This window comes from Saccopteryx leptura, chromosome 2 (genome assembly GCF_036850995.1).
Source record: "Saccopteryx leptura isolate mSacLep1 chromosome 2, mSacLep1_pri_phased_curated, whole genome shotgun sequence".
Classification (NCBI taxonomy): Eukaryota; Metazoa; Chordata; class Mammalia; order Chiroptera; family Emballonuridae; genus Saccopteryx; species Saccopteryx leptura.
Window position 1 is genome coordinate 299,550,845 of NC_089504.1, and position 21,734 is coordinate 299,572,578.

Genomic DNA, 21,734 nt, shown 5'->3' on the forward strand with positions numbered 1-21,734 from the left:
TTTTTTCTTTTCTTTTTTTTTTTTCCGCCGAAGCCGAGCGGGCGCTGCTAGCGGAGGCGCCATATTGGAAGGGACAAAACTCCGGCGACAGCGAGTGACACAAATAAACCCCTGGACCCCCTCGTCCCCCAAGCGCTAAAGGCCGCGATGTTGTACCTAGAGGACTATCTGGAAAGTGAGTGGGCGGCGCTGGCCGGGGCGGTCTGTGGGACCCGCGGGCGGACGGGAGCGCGAGTGGACGGGCGAGCGGGATGGCGGGAGGGAGGGGGAGGCGGGGGATGTTTCTTTCTCACGGTAACTGGCAGCCTCGTTCTGGGCTGCCGGCTCCCTCCACCCCCCGACGCACGCACGCACGCAGTGACGTCGGCGCGTACTTTCGCTGTTGGCCCCACCCCGCTGACGGACTCTCCGTTTGACAGTGATTGAGCAGCTGCCTATGGACCTGCGAGACCGCTTCACCGAGATGCGCGAGATGGACCTGCAGGTGCAGAGTAAGTCGGCGCGTTTGCCCTTGTTTGCTGTGCACGTTCAGTGCCAGACTCACTGGCCATCGACTCCAGCGCCTCTGCCATTTGATTCTTCTCCGGCTCACTGACTAGTACACAGGAATTGTCAAAAAAGAACTCCCAGTACCAAATCTTGCTACCTCTCTCCTGGCTTTGACAAGGGGAAGGAGACATTAGAGCACGTGTGTGTTCGTTTCTCGAATTTGGGACTGTGCAATAAAAGTTCCTATACCTTCATTAAAATGTAGATGTATGTTTTAATGAACGTCGGCATAAATGTTGAAATTTTGACTTTGAGCCTTTATGCAGTGAACGTAGATTTTAGCATTTTTACTTTTGTTAAACTTCATCCTAGTCAACATTTTTCAAGAGTAGAAAACACATTGCACGCACGAGTTTTTAAGAGACCCTTGGAATGTCAAATTTCAAAAATTACACAGTATAGAGTACATCTCAGCTGTCAACAGCAGGGTATTTTGTTAGTCAAAATGAGTGAGGGGAATAGATTTTACCGTAAACTTTCTTGTATGCTGTAATAAAAGTTTTGGCTCTTCTTCTGTCCGTGACAGCTTGGTAATTTTGTTGATTTTCCCCAAAATTAACCTTGCTCTTCCATTGAGCAGTATTTGGTTTATATGATCATTTTTTTTTTTTTCTGTGAAGTTTCTTAAAAGCGTTTATGACAGAGAAGGTAGAGAATCGGAGCCTCTACAGATAAGAAGGTAAAATACTTAGAGCAAAATTACACCTAAAACAGAAAACAGTGATGAGTACCAAATATATGTTCAGCATGTTTTGAAAGAACCCCACAAACCTTCCCTCTTTGTGAAATGTTTATAATATAGCTGTTTACTGTGTGGCATAGGTACTAGAATAAAAATTAAGAATGAAATAAATTATATACTACATAATGAAAGAGTATAATCAAGTGTACTGATTGGCCATGTGTCACTCCCTTTCTTAAGAGAAATGTAGGTACTTCTTTTTTTTTTTTTTTTCTTTTTTTTAGCGAAAGACAGACAACAAAGACAGACAAACAGGAAGGGAGAGAGATGTGAAGCATCAAATCGTAGGTGCTGCACTCTTGTTCATTGCTTACTTCTCATACGTGCCTTAAGGGGGGGCTCTCCAGCTGAGCCAGGGACCCCTTGCTTAAGCCAGTGACCTTGGGCTCAAATCAGTGACCTTTGGGCTCAAGCCAGTGACCATAGGGTCGTGTCTATGATCCCATACTCAAGCTGGTGACCCCGTGCTCAAGCCAGATGAGCCTGCGTTCAAGCCGGTGATCTTGGGGTTTCAACCTGGGTCTTCAGTGTCCCAGGTTGATGCTCCATCTATTATGCCACCACCTGGTCTAGCTGTAGATACTCTTTTATTAAATTACTTAAATGATATTAATGGCTGGTTTTCATGGGGTATAATCTGCATAAGATATGTTTCTTGATCGCATTTACTCCATCTGTGGGTAGGTTCTACCTACAGTGTTTCTCCTGCTGCCAGGTATTCTTAGAAAATTAGGGGTGGAGGAAGTTCTGGGATTTGGGGTGTGATAGGAGGAAAGGAGACCATGGAAAGAGATCAGAGAACCAAACACTCCAGAGTGTGGGAGTCTTGAGGTAGCTGAGAACCCGTTCTTCCCCCCGCCCCCTTGCCTCTGCCCCATCACCACCACACCCCTACCATTGTTCAGAAATACACTTTTTCAGCCTGTTCTCAGTTTTGTGTGGCACATAATACAAGGTGATGTGCTATACAAGCCACCTTCCTTTATTTAATGTGTTGTGTTGTGAAAGTCTGAATTGTGTGTTTGTCCAGCTTGTTCACAAAGTCCATTTTAACTTTAATATGGTTGAAATGCTAAGGATTTGCTAAAGTAATTGTGTTATTTATAGGTTTGAGCACAGGTTTTTGATGTCAAGTTTGTCTTCATTTGAAGGCTTGACTGACTTACTCATTGACCTTGACTTCATTACCACTTCTTTGTTTTTTTTGTATTTTTTTTTTTCTGAAGCTGGAAACGGGGAGAGACAGTCAGACAGACTCCCGCATGCGCCCGACTGGGATCCACCCGGCACGCCCACCAGGGGCGATGCTCTGCCCCTCCGGGGTGTCGCTCTGCCGCGACCAGAGCCACTCTAGCGCCTGGGGCAGAGGCCAAGGAGCCATCCCCAGCGCCCGGGCCATCTTTGCTCCAATGGAGCCTTGGCTGCGGGAGGGGAAGAGAGAGACAGAGAGGAAGGAGGGGGGGGGCGGTGGAGAAGCAAATGGGCGCTTCTCCTATGTGCTCTGGCCGGGAATCGAAACCGGGTCCCCCGCACACCAGGCCGACGCTCTACCACTGAGCCAACCGGCCAGGGCCTCATTACCACTTCTGATTGGTTTTCATCATCTGTAAAATCAGAATCATCTTGAAGATTAAGAAAATACAGATAAATTAGAACATATAGTACCTGACACAAGTAGGCATTAAATAAGGAGAAATTTATTTTATGCTTTTTAAAATGATTACAAATTTTAAATTCTCTTGTAATTTGGACTTAGATTATATAAATTAGGGTTTTTAAACTTGTATTTTTTATAACAGAATTTTCTAAAGTTAATAGGTATGGGTTAACAAAAGAGACAGACCTGTTTAGCAAATAAATTTGTAAATGTTTATTTAAAGAAAAATTCCTTTGAAAAATTAACCATAAGACTTCTCAGAATCTCTGTTCACTGAAAAAATCTACAAAAAAGGGATAAAGTAAAAAGGTTTTCCTCAATTTACATGGTAACAAAATCCCTTTTATTTATTTTTTCTTTTTTAGCAGTCATGGCATGAAATGACTATTCTTGGCACACTTTTAGGAAGAAATTTATCTAGAATAAATAATACAGTGTATTAAATGAATAAATGATTATAGTTACTGCTTTTAATAGTGATATAAGATGAGATGATTGTGTGTTTAAGGCCATATAGCAAGAGGGACAATCTTTTCATCACTTTTTCAAAATTTTTTAAAATTAATTTTAGAGAGAGGGAAGGAGAGAGACAGAAACTTCAATCTGTTCCTGTATGTGCCCTGACTGGGGATCAAACCCACAACCTTTGTATATCGCGACAATGTTCCAACCAACAGAGCTATCCAGCTAGCGCTCATCACTTTTTCTTATTAAAAGAAATGTGACAGTCAGTCATCTAGTGGTGCTTAGAGTAAATCATATTTCAGCACATTTGGCTGATTTGATACCATTAGCTTTTGCCCCCAAGGCTGTTCAGAAACTACTGTACATTATAGAGCTATCTGTGTTGTCAACTACTCTGACTACTGGAAAAAGTATTGAAATAACAAAAATAACTTGTCAGTAAGGATATTGTAACTTTCTTTTTTACTAAGGTAATTAAGGCATTACATGTGTACAGAATTAAAGTATTAAAGTTAGTGACCAGGTGAGAGGATGCTGGCAGATACCTATTTCTTTCCCCAGGTCAAAGCATGTACAAAGTGTATGACTTTAGTCGTCTAAACATGAAATGTTTTTATTATGTCATAGATGCAATGGATCAACTAGAACAAAGAGTCAGTGAATTCTTTATGAATGCAAAGAAAAATAAACCAGAGTGGAGAGAAGAACAAATGGCATCCATCAAAAAAGTATGTTTAACACTCTGGGTGATATGTCAGTTACAACTGGGATCCTCTGAGAACGATATTTTAAAATTAAATAGTTTTCTGGCTGTCAAAATGAGGGAAAGTTACCAGTGGCTCCTTAGATTTTAAATAATTTGTTATCAGTGTTTCAGAGCTTTAGGTGTAAGAATTTTTAATCATTGAAGCATTTTGGTAATTTAAAAATTGTGCAGTAATAAGTGACTTTATTAGAGAGGCACAGAACCATTACAAAGTACATTTTTAATTGGCAGACCCTGAAGCATATCTTTTTTATCACTAGGAACCTAAGTTCCAGAATCTTAAGAGTTGAAAGGATCCTTAAAAAGTCTTTTCATTTAAAACTAAATTTATACATGAATTAAGCCTAAAATAAAGACTTCTTTGAGTCTTAATTAGTTGTATAGTACTTATAGCTCTCTTTTAGATTAGAGTGGACATCAACTCTCCCTCAAAGGTTTGCTTTAAAGGTATGATCTAGTCTATCTTAGATACATTGGAAGAATGGCTTAAGACACCTGGCTTTGTTCATGACTGCCATTTAGCTCTATGACATTGAATATAGATCTTTTAATATATCTGAGTAATAATGGCTCCCCCAACCCCAACCTTCATAGAATTATTCAAGGATCAACTAATAAATTTGAAAACTACAAATTTGGAGTAGTCGTGTCATTTATTTTACCAATTGGGGGAATATTATTTCTGTCAGGGGAAAAAAATTTTCGATTTTATGACAGAATTGGCCCTGGCTTAGAGCCCACCTTGCAGCTTAGTTGTGCTTGAATATAGACACCACATTATATAGATCCTGAAGTCATTCACCATCACTTTAACCTGTCAAGTATTTGGTGTAATGCAGGTTGGATATACTCTGAAAAGTTTGGTACTCCATGGAAATTCATAGAATCCTTCTTTTTTTGAACAATAATTTGCTTTATACTGAGGAGAAATGCAAAGTGTAGGTTGAATTATCACTTAAAATGAGAGTTATAGAGCAATTGGAAAATAGGGATAGGCAGGTCAGAGCTTTTTTAGTGGTTGTACTCTTATTTAAAAATAGTTTTAAACATGGGGAACTTAAATGTTCTTTACAAATTAGATAAATCTTAAAACAATTTTTTTAAGGAAAAGATCTATTCATTATTAGTTTATATAACTTTTGTTATCATAGAGGCTAGACTTGAAATAGTATTTATTTTTATTTATATATTTTCTAGGAATTTTGAACATCTTTCTTTCTTTTTTGGCCATTGTGCATAATTTCTGATCCCACCTCATCTCTACCTTTTCTTAACTAGGTTTTTATTGCTAATTTAGGATGACTGACAGTGATAATAAGGTATGATAATGAAAATGCGGTTATTTGTCTTAGATACACACATTTTAAGATTATTAATTTATTCTTGAAATGAACATGTTTCTACTTAGGATTACTATAAGGCTTTGGAAGATGCAGATGAGAAGGTACAGTTGGCAAACCAGATCTATGATTTGGTAAGTAAAATCATTGTGCATGCTACGCCAGCAATGCTTGAATTGTGGTTCTTCTAAATTTTATCGGCTTGTCATTGGAAGAACAGAGAGTTCAGTGTCTATTTGTTTTTTTTCTGGAAAAAGGTCCTTGGAGTGTCCACAGTGTTAGTTAACAGTAAAGATCTTTACATTTTAGCCAAATCTACATTGCTTTTAAATTGTATATGACGATAGACTTAAATTTTTTTTTTTTTTAGAAATAAGATGTGTTTAGTTTATTTTAGTAATCCTTATCTTCCTAAGGTAGTGTGTTTACTTTCTTAATAAATTCTATTGAGATTGTTTCTCTGGTAAAATACACTTAAGGTTATTGTGTTGACAAAAGTTCTTGGTAGTCTGATTAAATGAAGAGGAGAATCGTTTGAATCAGTGTGAATAGATCGAACTCAGCTGTCTATTCAGTGATGTCAGTAGATAGTACACAGACAGCTTAGATGGTGGAAATGGGAAACAGTAGACTAAATAAACTTGAAGAAAAGGGTTTTTTTTGCAGCAGTGCTTGTAAAAAATTGAAATCACTAAGAAGATGAGTATATGCATTATTTCTCCAACAGGAATAAATATTATGCTCTTTTTTATCTAAAGCATCTTCTCCTACAATAAACACTTTAGGTAATTAATACTCATTTCTGGTTTTGCCGCAGAGTAAGTTGAAGCTGAAAACATGTACACATTTGGTGAACTTGAGCATACAAGTTTTATATCTTGTAGTCTTGTCTGGACACAATCTTATCACTGAACGAATGCATGTAAATATAAATACCATTGGTGAGCAAGATACAAGAAAAATGCATCCCACATGTGGTGTACATTGTAAATACTTCTATTAAACTAGAAAACGTTTGTCATTTAAAGCCATAGAAATGGTCACTTTTTTTCCTAAGTGGAAATATTTTATATCTATAATAACCTAGGCTTGTTTGTTTTTAGTTATTTTGAAAACAATTTCATAAAAGATACTACCTAAAGAAAGGTTGAGGGGACCATAGCTTGATTTACTGTGGAATGAAAGAAAGTTCTTAGTTGTTTTGGTCTTGATTTATGTTTGTAAACATAGAAAAACACATTTTTATTTGAACCAAAGACTAGTTGTCTTAGTAACATCCTCATATTTAAACACTGTATGTGTCAATCTTTATTTAGAAACTACCTGCTCTTTAAATCATATAGCTCTTTGCTTCTACTCTGTTTTGTTTATACTTTAATAATTTTGCTTCTTTTTATACCCTTATTAAAAATAACTCATACATTTACAAAAAAATGTAGGACACAAATATATGCTTTTCAAATGTGTGTGTGTTTGTGTATGTATCCATCTGTTGCTTATGGACCACAGTGTTCATCCACTCTGTGCTTAGTATAGTGGAGCTTACCCGGGTATAATGGAGGAGTAAAGTAGAAATGGCTTCTGTCCTCAAGGTAAACTGGTTGAGAAGACATGTTCACAGAGTGAAGTGAAGAGCCTGAATAGAACCATGTAAGAAATAAAGATTAATGCCATTGAGTATTAAGGAGTATCTGGGGCCCTGGCCGGTTGGCTCAGTGGTAGAGCGTCAGCCTGGCGTGTAGAAGTCCCGGGTTCGATTCCCGGCCAGGGCACACAGGAGAAGCGCCCATTTGCTTCTCCACCCCTCCCCTTCTCCTTCCTTTCTGTCTCTCTCTTCCCCTCCCGCAGCTGAGGCTCCATTGGAGCAAAGATGGCCCGGGCGCTGGGGATGGCTCCTTGGCCTCTGCCCCAGGCGCTAGAGTGGCTCTGGTCGCGGCAGAGCGACGCCCTGGAGGGGCAGAGCATCGCCCCCTGGTGGGCAGAGCGTCGCCCCCTGGTGGGCGTGCCGGGTGGATCCCAGTCGGGCGCATGCGGGAGTCTGTCTGACTGTCTCTCCCGGTTTCTAGCTTCAGAAAAATACAAAAAAAAAAAAAAAGGAGTATCTGGTAAAAGACTGAACTAAGTCACAGGGAGTTATTGTTGATTTCTTGGAGAGTATGAGATGAGTTTTGAAAAGAATTTATTCAGAGGCTCAGGGGTCTGCATTTGTTATTGTTCTGAGGGGAAAATATTTTACTCTGAAATAATAGGTAAACAAAGAATGAAAATTAAAACTAAATTCTTTGAGGGGGGATAGATTACTGAGACTAGAGAGTAGGGTAATAATAAATGGTGACGTAATAAATTTAGTAAAATGTAATGAGAGGCAAGTATCCATAACAGATGCATATAGGCATGAGTTCGGCTGTTTCACTTATAGCAGGACTTTGGAAAAGTTGTTTAGTCCTGGGACCTCAGTCTTCTTAGTATTAATTTGTGCCCACAGGAGTATTTATCACATGTATATGTAATGCTCGTAGTGTGGCAGATAGTGGATGCGCACTCCTGCTTTAAATCCTCACCGATCTCCCTGCTGTGACTCCGCTCTCTGCTTCCTCGCCATCCCCGTCTTCTCGCTCTGCTGAGCTGAGCCTCTCATTCCGACTCCCCAGTATTCCTGGCGCTGTCTTCGTCTTTGTTCTTTTCCTCCCTCCTCTCCTTCCCTTTCCTCCTCCTTCCTTTGCTCCCTTTTTATTTTTTTCCCATTCTCTCTTTCCCTTCCTTTTTTAATCCTCCATTGCTATTTCAATTGACCATCATATTAGTAATATAAAAATCCATTTTTCTTTGAGACTTAAGGATCAGTATTACCCTCTCACCTTTATGTCCTTTTTCTTCCTTCTCGGATATCGTTCATAATGGTTGCTGTTTTTCAGAGTTCGGTCCTTGACCTACATTTTTCCTTACTCTGTTATATAGAGGTAACTCTCTTCCCATCTCCTACCCAAGACCAGGAAGACCAAAAGCCACATGGTGAAGACTTGTTTTATCAAGGGCCAGTTTGGCCTCCTTTGTCCCCATACCCACCACCCAACTTGACAAATATTCCTCCATTACTTTTCCATGTGTTCTCTTAGTTTTGACAATTATACATCACTCAAGCTCAGACTTCTCTTCGAGTCTGTTCATCTTATCTGAGAGTTCCCAGGCCCTGGAACTCAGTATATTAAAACTTAACTCCTACCCTGGCTGAGTGGCTCAGTTGGTTAGAGCGTCATCCCAAAGCGCAGAGGTTGGTGATTTGATCTCTAGTCAGGGCACATACAGGAACAGATCAATGTTCCTATCTGTCTCCCTTCCTCTCTCTCTCAAATCAATTTTAAAAACCCTCTTAGCCTTTCCTTTTTCTTTCTCACTCCCTCTCTGTGCCCCCCCACCACCACATTTTCTTTCATACTCTCAGGAGAATCACTGACCTCCTGGCCTTCGCATTGGAATATGGATGTTGTCCTATACTCCTCCTTGCCCTCACTTCCGCATTGAGCATCACCAGGTCTTGTTCATCCTACCTTCTAGCTGTGTAGCTCTCTATCCCTTCCTCTCCACCCAGCCTGCCACAGTTCAAGTACTTTGAAAAGGAAAAATGGACTAGGATGCCTTTCCTTTCCATCTTTGCTTGGTAAACGTCATCCATCTCCCAGAATCCTGCACAGGCATTGCTTCTTTATTAAAGTCATCTCAGTAACCTTGATATTTGTGTCATTTATATCTAGAAGAGACTTGACAACTTACAACAGAAAAGCCACGCAAGAGTGATTAAACAAGAGATTTATTTTCCTCTCTTGTAAAATAGCTGTTGGAGGAGACAGGCCAGGGCTTGGGTGGCAACTCCGACCTCAGCATCCCAGGCTGCTTCCCATCTGGTCCCCCTTCTGGACAATTGGAAGAATTGCAGGGCGGGATTACTGGAAAGGGCATATCGTAGTCAGTCAGCTTCTTTAAAGAGCCTTTGTGGAAGTCTACTTCCTACTGACTTCCAGCTGCAGGGGGGCTGGGGTGGTGAACCATGTTTAACGTGGCACACTGCCAGCCCAGGTGTGTGGGGTTCTGTCAGCAAGGAGAAAGGCGAGAATGCATATTGAGTAGGTAATTAGCAGTTTGTGCGTTGCCCTGCCCCTCGACATAATCATGCCTGCCTCGCAATCACTGTTAATTATGTGAATTTATTATTACTCAAATCATGTAATTTTTTTTTTTTTTAAATAAATTTTTATTAATGGTAATGGGATGACATTAATAAATCAGGGTACATATATTCAAAGAAAACATGTCTAGGTTACCTTGTCATTAAATTATGTTGCATACCCCTCGCCCAAAGTCAGATTGTCCTTCGCCACCCTCTATCTAGTTCTCTGTGCCCCTCCCCCTCCCCCTAACTCTCCCCCTGTCCTCCCTCCCCCCACCCCTGGTAACCACCACACACTTGTCCATGTCTCTTAGTCTCATTTTTATGTTCCACCAATGTATGGAATCATGTAGTTCTTGTTTTTTTCTGATTTACTTATTTCACTCCTTATAATGTTATCAAGATCCCACCATTTTGCTGTAAATGATCTGATGTCATCATTTCTTATGGCTGAGTAGTATTCCATAGTGTATATGTGCCACATCTTCTTTATCCAGTCTTCTATTGAAGGGCTTTTTGGTTGTTTCCATGTCTTGGCCACTGTGAACAGTGCTGCAATGAACATGGGGCTACAAAATCATGTAATTTTTTATTTACCTTTTGCTGGTATGTTTGTCTTTTTCCTGCTAAAACTATGCTGTGTGTGTGTGTGTCTCAGGGTCTAGCATAGGTATTCCTCAATAAATAACTGCTCACAAAAATTAGAGAATATTTTATTGCTTCATATTCATTTTGAAATATCTCCTAACTTTTGTGAGCAGTTTATTTGTTGAACAAAATCCCCTGAATAAGTTGATGGAGGAAAAAGAACAGTAACATGACTCTGAGACATGAGTCTTAAGGATAGATAGAGTTTAATGGTGCCATTGTTCGTGTCAGATATATTTTAGTTGGTAACAGTTTCTCAAAAGGTAATACAGTTACATTTTATATGCTGAGCTTCGCTTACTATACTGCAGTGCAAATAGCCACTTCTTTTCACAGTATGACTTTAAAACAGAAAAAGCGAAAATAAAATAGTTCAGATAAATTTGGTTTCCTTTATGGAGTCATTTTGGAGACCATACAATCTTATGATCCAGGTCTTTGCCCAAACCTTTTTTGGTATCCCTCTTTTTAAATTCCTATCAATTTTATTAGCTTCATCAATTGGAACAGATTTCCTTCTCTGATCATATAAGCTCATTTTGAAATTTCTTCTAAAACAGATTTATAGATGTGCCTTTGGCAGAAGGGGCTTTTTAAAAAATATTAAAACTTACTGCGATATATATATTTTGGTGTTTAAAGTAAAAAATATCTTCCAATAAATAATTATGCATTGTATCTAAATTTTTTGCTCTTTTCAATTCCTTGGATTTGTGTGTGTGTGTGTGTGTGAGACAGAGGCACAGAGAGAGATAGAGGGACAGATAGGAAGGGAGAGAGATGAGAAGCATCAATTCTTCGTTGCAGCTCCTTAGTTGTTTATTGATTGCTTTCTCATATGTGCCTTGATCTGGGCTGGCTACAGCAGAGTGAGTGACCCCTTGCTCAAGCCAGCGACCTTGGGGTCATGTCTATGACCCCACGCTAAAGCCATTTACCCCACACTCAAGCTGATGAGCCTGCGCTCAGGCTGGCTACCTCAGGGTCTCAAACCTGGGTCCTCCACATCCCAGTCCGACGCTCTATCTACTGCGCCACCGCCTGGTCAGGCACAAAACATTTATTAAATGTTATTAGACTTTACTGTACAAAGTAAGTCTAATAACATAGATATTGGACATTTAGTTTCATTCCCAATAAACTCTTATTTTATTATTTTCATATAATAAAAAACATTAGCTGCAACCAGGGCCTCTGAGGTTCTTGATCATTCTGTACCTTCAGAGCCTGGTGCAATAGTTTAGTTGGATGATACACAAAAGGACAAAAGCAGTGTTTTTGAGGATCTAATCCAGTATTTTCCAAACCTTAATCATATGCATTCCATGATTAATGCATATTAATCCTTTAAGGGTTTTATAGTATTTCCACAGCATCTGCAAGTTAGTATTTATTTAAGAGATAAACTTACTTAAAAATTTGGTATTACTTTCATAAATGAAAACCAGCATTACTTGTCACAAATAAATAATTATTAAAATGTGCACACCAATCACACCTCCTCCTCACCATGTTCCCAGGGTGGCTTGCGGTATTTGTACACTTTATGCTTGAGGCCAAGAAATGTACTGTATTAGCCTTGCAGGTAATTGTAATCAAACATCAGGGAATTGTTGACTTGTTTAGTTGGGAGGTCACTCAATGGATTTACCATCTCAAATTAATTGTACTCCCCAAAATATCAACAGTAAACAAGTGAATGTTTTTATAGATATTAAAGTGAAATTAAATTCCAGTAACATTTAACATTTGAGAGCTTCGAATGCTATATACATGAGAAGTGAGTAGCTGGGACACAGTGGCAGTGTGAAACTGCAGTACTTCTTACCCATAGATCACTCGTGCAGTAGCCAGTGGTGCTTCCACGGTTCAGCTGTAGAGGGCCGAGAGTAGCTTGCGTTCAGAGCTCCAGCTCGGAGCAGTTACTGGTGCTAGGTGGGCGGTAATGACACAGAAAAGCAATGAATGTAAGCAAACTTGTAAATAAAGATTATTTTAGATTTTGCCAAGTGCCATGAAGGATATAAACATGTGGAGAGAGGGGAAAGAATGAGTAACTGGGAGAGGCTGTGGAGAGTGTAGTCAGGATGAATGTCATCTCTCAGGAGATAACGGTGGAGGGCTGCTTAGAAAATGAGAAAGGAATGGCCCATGAAAAGCTTAAGGAAGAACATTTCAGGCAGATGATGTACCAAGTGCAAAGTCAGAAGGGGGGAAAGGCTTGAGTGATTGAGCCAGGGAAAGGGCCACTGTGGTTGAAGTAGAGTGAGGAAGGAGGAGTGGGGTGCGAGGGGGTGGGAAGGGCCAGCATGTGCAGGGTCTGCACGTCAGTGGAGAGTGCGAGTTTTATTCTAAAAGCAACGGGCCTGTCCTGTGGTGGCGCAGTGGACAAAGCCTTGACCTGGAAGGCTGAGGTCGCCAGTTCGGAACCCTGGGCTTGCCCGGTTAAGGCACCTATAGGAAGCAACTACAACTTGATGCTTCCTGCTCCCCCTTCTCTCTCTCCTCTCTAAAATCAATCAATAAATTTCAAAATCTTTAAAAGCGATGGGAGGCCAATGCAGGATTCTAAAGACAGGAGTGAAGTACACCTTAGAAGAGATGCTATATGCCTTTGCTTAAACATTTTTTATGGTTACTTTAACCCTTATGAATGTTCATGTACGTCCTCGTGCCTCATTCTAGAGGATGATTGTACAAAAATTTTTATTTTAAAAATGTGTAAGGCAACATAAAAACAAATGTATGTTCTTCTTGTTTCCATAAATTGGTTATCAAACAAACATGATTTTAAATTAATAAAACTGTCGCTAATTTCATTTTTTGAAAAAAAAAAAAAAAAACACCTCACTCCCGGGGGTCAGCAAGAATGAAAAAAAAAAACACCTCACTACTCAAAGAGTTAAGTAAGCATGTATAAATATTATTTTGACAGATTTTAAGATATAACAGTTGAGTATATAATTGTGTTTGATTTTGCCCTCAGTGATTTTTTATTGAGACATTTTGTTTAGTTTTTAAATCAGTTCTAAACTTTTTATTCCTATGACCTGAACTGTGCAGGTGGACTCATATATTAATAAAAGAAACCAGACTGTAAATATCAACAAATGTAGAACTTTGTGGAATTTGGGTTCAATAGAACAAACTAAAAATTTATTTCAGTAGCATTTTAGTGAAATTTTACCAACAAAAATATCTATCGCTAGTATAATAATTTTTTTCTAGAATCCCAATAACTCACAATCATTATATACTTATCGGTGTTCCTCACCAGATGTCAGTGTCATAAGGCTGCATGAGATTACAATGCCTAGTAAAGTTAATTTATGGATACTCTGATAAAATTTGAGCTTTCAGCTAATGCTCACATGATTTTAGCAGTCTGTTACAGTGTCCAGTACCCTCTAACTGGCTTCTTTTTTTATATCCTGGCCTATTCCTGAGAGATGATTATATTTCAGGCCCACATTTTACATGTAAATTTGGAGAGTTCTTCATCTAATCCTCTAATTAAGGAAATATGTAAGTTTGACCTTTTGATCTGTCTCCTGTCCTTACCGTCTTTTAGGAAGATGATTAGATGTAGTTTATGTGCTAACGCCTCAAGTACTTGATTCAGCCTAAAGGTGGATCAAATTTTCATCTAGTTCAAATAGAGTTCAGAGATGGAAAGAATCGCTTTCATGACTTAATCGGAGAAACGATTTGCCATCACGGCTCCTTTTCCTTCCTCTCCTTATCCGCTATAACCTGATCGTTTCGTGGATAGAAATTTATCTCTTACTGCCTAGATTTCAACTTAGCACCATCTAGACTGAGGGCTCATTCTGAAAGGGTAAGCTAGACATCTAAATGTTAGAATTTGACTGTATTAGGAGCTATAAGTCATGTAGAAACTTAGAAAGCCAAATGTGTTCCGTTTAATTTGAGTCCACCAGTTACACGTGAAAATGTGGATATCATTCTTTAAGTGGTACTTCTGACCCTTTTCCAACTGTTGTTTGTTATATCTAGGATATAAATATACTTAAAACTTTTATATTAAAAATCTTACATAAATCTTGATTTGTTAGCTAAATTCTAATTACTCTGAAGACAGGGATTCTGTCATCATGTGTCCTTCGAGTAACCCTGCACCAAGCATAATAATAACTCAATATATATTAGTAGCATAATTGTAGGTAAGGAAGGCGGTGGAGTATTTTCATTGCATTAAGGTGTCTTGAAATTTAAACATGAGTATTTTTTCTGATTTCCCATGAGATTTGATTTTGACAATATAAAATATGTTCTTGAATAACTGAGGTCAGTGTTCACACTTTCTTTTTGGAAGGGAGTTGCTTTTAAGGATGCTCAGTTACCTGCAGGTTCTTTGAATAGGAGCAAGTGTCCATGACCCTGTAGGATTTTAAATATTGTAATTATAGCTTCTCCTAAGCTCTGAAAAATAACTGTGTGTGAGATGGAGGGAAAATTGGGCTTTAAATTATTGAGAAATCACAAACCCAACACCCCAGCGGTTGCTGTTAATATACAAAATACAAATAATAAGAAAATATTCTTACTTTTTTTAACTTGAATTACTCTGAGTTAAAAAAAAAAATTGGCTTTTATGTGTACAAGTTCCAAGGGCGACGTTAGGTATAAATGGTGAAGCACAATTTATTATAAACAGATCAGAGTGAAATGTCATTTCTGTAATGCATTAGTTACTGACTTTGGGCAGGTTGCTTACTTAGCCCCTGTGCGCGTTGGTTTCTTCTTATGTGATGGAAAACAGTAACTATCTCGGAAGATTAGAGGGGTTAGACACAAATTATCTTTTGCTACTTTTATCCCTTTCCCCCTTATTTTGTATAAACATTATTTAATTGAAATTCTTAAACTTTTGCTCTTGTATTATATTCATAGACACTTTGATATTTTTAAGAAAGTTATTCTTAATTATAACAGTGATCCTGTGGGAAATTAGAGTTTGAAAAAAAGATGCTGAAGGAACATGAATGTTTCTCAAAGATTTCATGACTTTGTTTCACTTCAAAGTAGTAAATTTGAAAAGTTATTTAATATTAAGCTTAAAAATATATAAATTAAGACTTGTTGCTAATTTGAGGTGTTATTTCAATAGATTTCTGAAATCTGCCAAAAGACCTGTAGGTGAATGAGAAAATAAAACTCGCTCCCTTTATAAGGGCAGTAGTTTTACAATAAAACCATTTTAACCAAGCTCTTTGGGGAATGGAGTTTTCTGGCTAAAAACCCCTTTTGTTTCATTCAACCCTTTACATAAACGTTCATAAACATAATGGTCCACTTTCGCGCCGTAGAGAGTTGTATGTGTAGAATATAGTGGCTTCTTTGTTTGTGGACTGAGGATCTTTCATTACTCACTCTGAGTAACTGATTATGGTATGGCAATGTGCATGGCCTTGTCATAAGCAGGACGAGTTGGGCCAGAACTATTCCAGGTCATACTAGGACTAACAAGTTGTGATTCTGTTTTCTTAAAACTTAAACTTTATTAAAGGGGCCTTTGGAGATTATTTAGCCAGCATCCTCATTTTACAGATTAAAAAACCTGAGGTTTAAATTAATTGATCTGCTCAAGGATACGAAACAGATTCACGAATAGAAACAAAGATGGAGCTTTCCTCATTAAATGAACACATTAATGGTGCCCCAGATTTTGTTGGTTATCGTTGATCTTCTTTGAAACAGGTAGACCGACACCTGAGAAAGCTGGACCAGGAGCTGGCTAAGTTTAAAATGGAGCTGGAAGCTGATAACGCGGGGATTACAGAAATACTAGAGAGGCGTAAGTAGAATGCACAGTGTTCCATCGATTTCAGACAGTATGTGTGCAAATCACTTGAGGACACTTGACCCACCTGACTTCTCAGCTCCAGCGCTTTGGCGGATGGAGGCAGCTGGGTCGGAGAGCTTGGACCTGGGCAGTTGGGAAACTGACAGAGATAACACAGGATGTTCATTCACTCACTGAAAATAACATATTAAATATCATTCCATTTTTAAATATGTACATATGCTAGTCAGGTGAGTGGGAAGAGCAAAGATTTAACGAAAACCATCTAGAAACAAGTCAGCCATCTGTCAGTAAGAGTACTGACTTTGCCCTGCCTGTTTACGTTTTGTATAAACTGTAAGTTTTGAGGAAGGTTATTATTTGTTTTTAAGAACTCTCTTAAATCTTTTTCCTCAATTGCATTACTAGAAAGATTTGATTGGTTTCCATAATACTGTCTCTCTTTTCTCAAATAAGTCTTCCTGAACTTTCTCGTATCAGCAAGAAACCATTTTAATATTCCTAAGCAAGGCCCGCCTAGATCTCTTGCTGTGGTTTACCCTTATCACTCCCTGGGTTTAACTAAGGAGGTCCCTAAAATGGAGACATGAGCTTTGTTTCTTTAACTAATTTAGCATTTCTTCCGACCTATATAGATAATGACCATGAAAGCTACAGTTAGATGCTCAATCCAGAGTAGGCTCTAGCTAAATGCTAGTGAATAAAAGTATTCACTAGCTGTATTATGGCTGACTTCTAGTAGAATTTAGTTAAGGGATTTAAATATCATTTTTTTTTGGTTCATTTCAAAAAAGAGAACAAACATATTTCAACACACAGATAAAAGGTTTCCTTACAGTGTTAGGTTATTTACCTGTTTATATACTCTCTAAAAGTCAGCGAGAGAACAGCCAGACATGAATTCATTATAGTTAGTTGTATTTTATATTCAAAAGTAGATCCATCACTTGCAATGGTCCAATTTATTTGTGATACTTTTATTCTGGAGGAACCCTGAGGATAGTTAAGTATTTTGAAACAAAATAAAATATCCTGTAGCTGCATTGATTTTTTTTTTTTGAAATGCTGCTAATAGTTGTAGTAACAGTAATTCCTGTCTATTCAGTACTACAGGAAGGTGCATGAACCAGCCTCATAAGGACGCAGACATTTAAACCAGACCAAGATATAAAAACTCCTCCACCCTCTGCCCTGCCACAGTTTAAATCTCAGGGCATCAAAACAAACCCAGAATATTTCTTTAGAAGTACAATATTTTGAAGCTTGGTGCTAAAGAGTCTGTGCTTCACTTTCCACAAGCAAAACCCCACCTTCTTTTAGGAAGTTTTTACTATTTTATGTCTTTTTAATGATCAAAGAATTTTCTTTCATATAGTAATGTCCCATTGCCAAATACTTCAGGATCTTCCATAGAAGAGTCTTCAACTCAGTAAAACTAGGTTGACTTTTTTAACTCTTACCAATACTGGAGTTATAATACCCATTTATCCTCTTATGTGCTACCTACTATCGTGAATTCCCTTGTTAGACATTAACATGCCTTACCCTATTTTGTTCTTCAGGTGAATATTGAGACATGCATTACTTACTGTCTACAGAATGTATGAAATTGGCTCAGGGTGGAATGGGCAGTGGTGCCCTAATATGTCTGATTAAAATGATACAGGGAAATGCATCAAAGTGAGCTAGTCCTCTGCTGGGTAAGGGTACACAGTACCTGTAGTTGATTGACATGAGAAGTTCTTTGGTGACAGGTAATGGCAGTGAATGTCTGTGCCTCTTTTTTTTTAGGATCTTTGGAATTGGATACTCCTTCACAGCCAGTGAACAATCACCACGCTCATTCACATACTCCAGTGGAAAGTAAGTTTGGTTTAGTGCAAATAAAATTTTAAATAAAATTTAAAAACACATATTACCTGTATATTCTCTTTTATTAGATCTACACAGCTGATTGAGAAATAAGTATCTTTTCCTTCCTTTTATTTTGTTAGATGTGTACTTTTCTTTGCAGTTGTTGGCCGACTTCTCTTCTGCACTTGGCAAAAGCATTTTTGACTTGGGAACAGGGAATCTGTTTTTCCCAGGAACCCATATGGGAAGAATGTCTGGTACTAATAGTAGCATGTACTTTCCACATACAGATACCTGAGTCTCTCTGCGGAGCGTTACAGCTGAGCCAGGAAATAAACGACTTGATGGCAGACTCTGTTCTTTTCATTCCTTTTTGTGTGTGTGTGTGTGTGACAGGGAGAGAGACAGAGAGAGGAACAGTTAGGGACAGGCATACAGGAAAGGAGAGAGATAGAGAAGCATCAACTCTTTGTTGCGGCACCTTAGTTGTTCATTGATTGCTTTCTCATATGTGCCTTGACCGTGGGGCTACAGCAGACTGAGTGACCCCTTGCTCAAGCCAGCGACCTTGGGCTCAAGCTGGTGAACCTTGCTCAAACCAGATGAGCCCACGCTCAAGCTGACGACCTTGGGGTCTCAAACCTGGGTCCTCCGCGTCCCAGTCTGATGCTCTGTCCACTGCACCACCGCCTAGTCAGTCTGTCCTTTTCATTCTTGCTCCTCCAGTGCTGGGCCTGCTGTTTGGCATATAATAAAAGTTTCACTTAGTGGCTAAACAAATGGTTAGTCATTTGACTAAATTAGTTTATCTGTGCATTTTTTGACAGATCAATTTGACACAATAGAAAGGTTGATTGAAAACTTATCTAGGCCTTGCCAAGTAGCTTAGTTGGTTAGAGCATTGTCCCGATACACCGAAGTGGCCAGTTCAATCTCTGGTCAGGGCACACACAAGATATAATCAACAAACGCATGAATAAATGGAGCAACAAATCAATGTTTCTCTCTCCTACCTTCCTCTTTCTCTAAAATCAATTAAAAAAATAAAATAAAAACTTATCTAAATATCTAAATTATAGATTATGTTTTTAAAACAGAGTTTTCCTCATACTACATGTACAATCATGCATCATGGGATATCTTCATACTTAGCTACTGAAGTTTTTTTAAATGAGCAGTCTTGATAAAACATGCAACACAGAGAGTTCTCTTTGTCCTGTGTTCTAAGAAAATATAACGTTCTGTATTTCATTAGGAACTCAGATGGAAGTATTATACCTTGTCTATAGTTCTTTAAAGTTTAAAAACATGGATTCTTTATTTACATGCAGAAAGGAAATATAATCCAACGTCTCACCATACGACCACAGATCATATTCCTGAAAAGAAGTTTAAATCTGAAGCGCTTCTATCTACCCTAACATCAGATGCCTCTAAGGAAAATACACTAGGTAAGCTCATTTCTTTTTTTTTTTTTTTTTTGTATTTTTCTGAAGCTGGAAACGGGAGAGACAGTCAGACAGACTCCCGCATGCGCCCGACCGGGATCCACCCAGCACGCCCACCAGGGGCGACGCTCTGCCCACCAGGGGGCGATGCTCTTCCTCTCCGGGGCGTCGCTCTGTCGCGACCAGAGCCACTCTAGTGCCTGGGGCAGAGGCCAAGGAGCCATCCCCAGCGTCTGGGCCATCTTTGCTCCAATGGAGCCTTGGCTGCGGGAGGGGAAGAGAGAGACAGAGAGTAAGGAGGGGGGGGGGGTGGAGAAGCAAATGGGCGCTTCTCCTATGTGCCCTGGCCGGGAATCGAACCTGGGTCCCCCGCACGCCAGGCTGACGCTCTACCGTTGAGCCAACCGGCCAGGGCGGTAAGCTCATTTCTTAAATAGGATTGGTTGCTTTGGTTTGTTCATGTTAAAATAAGGGGGAGTTCAGGATTAATGAAGCATACAAATTCTCTACCTGGTTAAAGTCCACCTATGAGAAAGAAGAAAAAGGAAAAATATGATTTAAAATTTTTAAACTAATGATTATGTCTGTGATGAGAAATAATGTATTTTAAGTGCACTAACGTGTTCTCTCTGACCACTTTATTTCTTCTTTAATTCTACATAGGTTGTCGAAACAATAATTCTACAGCCTCTTCCAACAATGCTTACAATGTGAACTCCTCCCAGCCTCTGGCGTCCTATAACATCGGCTCGCTGTCCTCAGGGACCGGTGCCGGGGCCATCACCATGGCCGCCGCTCAGGCCGTCCAAGCCACCGCACAGGTAGAGGCAAAGGCCGGGAAGCAGGGCGCGCTGTTTTGTCTGAATTTCTGGCAAACTCCAATAGAAACAACCGGGTGTGAACAAAAGGAGTTTCCTTAATTGCATAGTTTCATTTTTAAATCTGACATTTAATAAAATGAATTTGCAGAAATTACTTGGTTGATAATGAAAAGTTAAAAAAAATAGATTCATACAATTTCATGTGGCGTCTTCATAATTGCTCAGGATGTCCGTGTTCTTGACTGGAACCCACAGTACCTTGGTCGCTCTTCCAGTTCCAGGCTTTCTGAGAACGTGGGTTGCCTTGAGGCGACTCACTTCTCTACAGTTTGTCTCTATTCAAATTAAGTTACCATAGTTACTTCATAACTGTGTAAAAGCTGATTTTAAATTCTTTACATAAAATAGCTTAAATGATAGAGATAATGATTTAAACAGAATAAAGTAGAATTGGTTTAAACCAGTATATTGCAGTAACTAGTAGCACTAAAAAAAGAAAATCTACATGTTTATGTATATTAACACTGTCAACAAATGTCTATTCAAGATGAAAGAGGGGCGAAGGACGTCAAGTTTAAAAGCCAGCTATGAAGCATTTAAAAATAATGACTTTCAGCTGGGAAAAGAATTTTCGATGCCCAGGGAAGCGGCAAGCTATTCTTCATCCTCGGCACTCATGACGACGTTAACGCAGAACGCGAGTTCCTCAGCAGCGGACTCGCGCAGCGGGAGAAAGAGCAAGTAAGTCTTAGCGTCACAGGAGCCCCGTACGTTACCTCCCGGGTGTGCAGTCGGGTGGCATCTGCTGGGCCTTCATGTGGAAACCGAGGCAGAATATAAGGGATCGGCTGAACCTTGGAGAGACGTGACCTTGTCATTCACACTGCCATACTTTGATGGGGTAAAGTCTTTAAAAAGTGTTACGAGTTTTTCATTGGGTTTGTTAAAGAATGACTTATGTTTACTTTCTTTTGTTCATTAAGATGAACAGTTTTATGAAACTTCCTTCCTTTATAACTTCTTATTTTGTCATGGGTTTTAGGTTATTTAATACATAAAATACAAATTTATCCTGGGAGTTTTTTGTTTTTAAATAAGATACTTCATTTTGATTAAGAACACAGTGTCTTGCCTGAGCAGGTGGTAGCACAGTGGATAGAGAGTCAGACTAGGACACAGAGGACCCAGATTTGAAACCTCGAGGTCACCGGCTTTAGCTTGGGCTCATCTGGCTTGAGGGTGGGCTCACCAGCTTGAGCACAGGATCGCTGGGTTCAGTGTGGGATCATAGATATGACCTCATGGTCGCTGGCTTGAACCCAAAGGTTGCTGGCTTGAGCAAACGGTCACTCACTCTGCTGTAGCCCCCCAGTCAAGACACATATGAGAAAGCAATCAGTAAACAAGTAAGGAGACTAAGGAGCCGCAACAAAGAATTGATGCTTCTCATCT

General features: G+C 39.2%; 1 protein-coding gene across 1 annotated transcript in view; it reads left to right on the forward strand.

Annotated features, from left to right (window-relative positions):
• Positions 1-58: 58 nt before the first annotated feature.
• ING3 (inhibitor of growth family member 3) overlaps positions 59-21,734 on the forward strand; it is a 29,493-nt gene continuing 7,817 nt past the window's right edge. Inside the window, exons 1-9 of the mRNA XM_066362557.1 lie at positions 59-175; positions 420-491; positions 4,041-4,141; positions 5,588-5,653; positions 16,054-16,150; positions 17,951-18,022; positions 19,345-19,464; positions 20,125-20,282; positions 20,830-21,023. Of these exons, the coding sequence (XP_066218654.1) occupies positions 148-175; positions 420-491; positions 4,041-4,141; positions 5,588-5,653; positions 16,054-16,150; positions 17,951-18,022; positions 19,345-19,464; positions 20,125-20,282; positions 20,830-21,023 (908 nt within the window). The 5' untranslated portion in view covers positions 59-147. The remainder of the gene's footprint in view (positions 176-419; positions 492-4,040; positions 4,142-5,587; positions 5,654-16,053; positions 16,151-17,950; positions 18,023-19,344; positions 19,465-20,124; positions 20,283-20,829; positions 21,024-21,734) is intronic.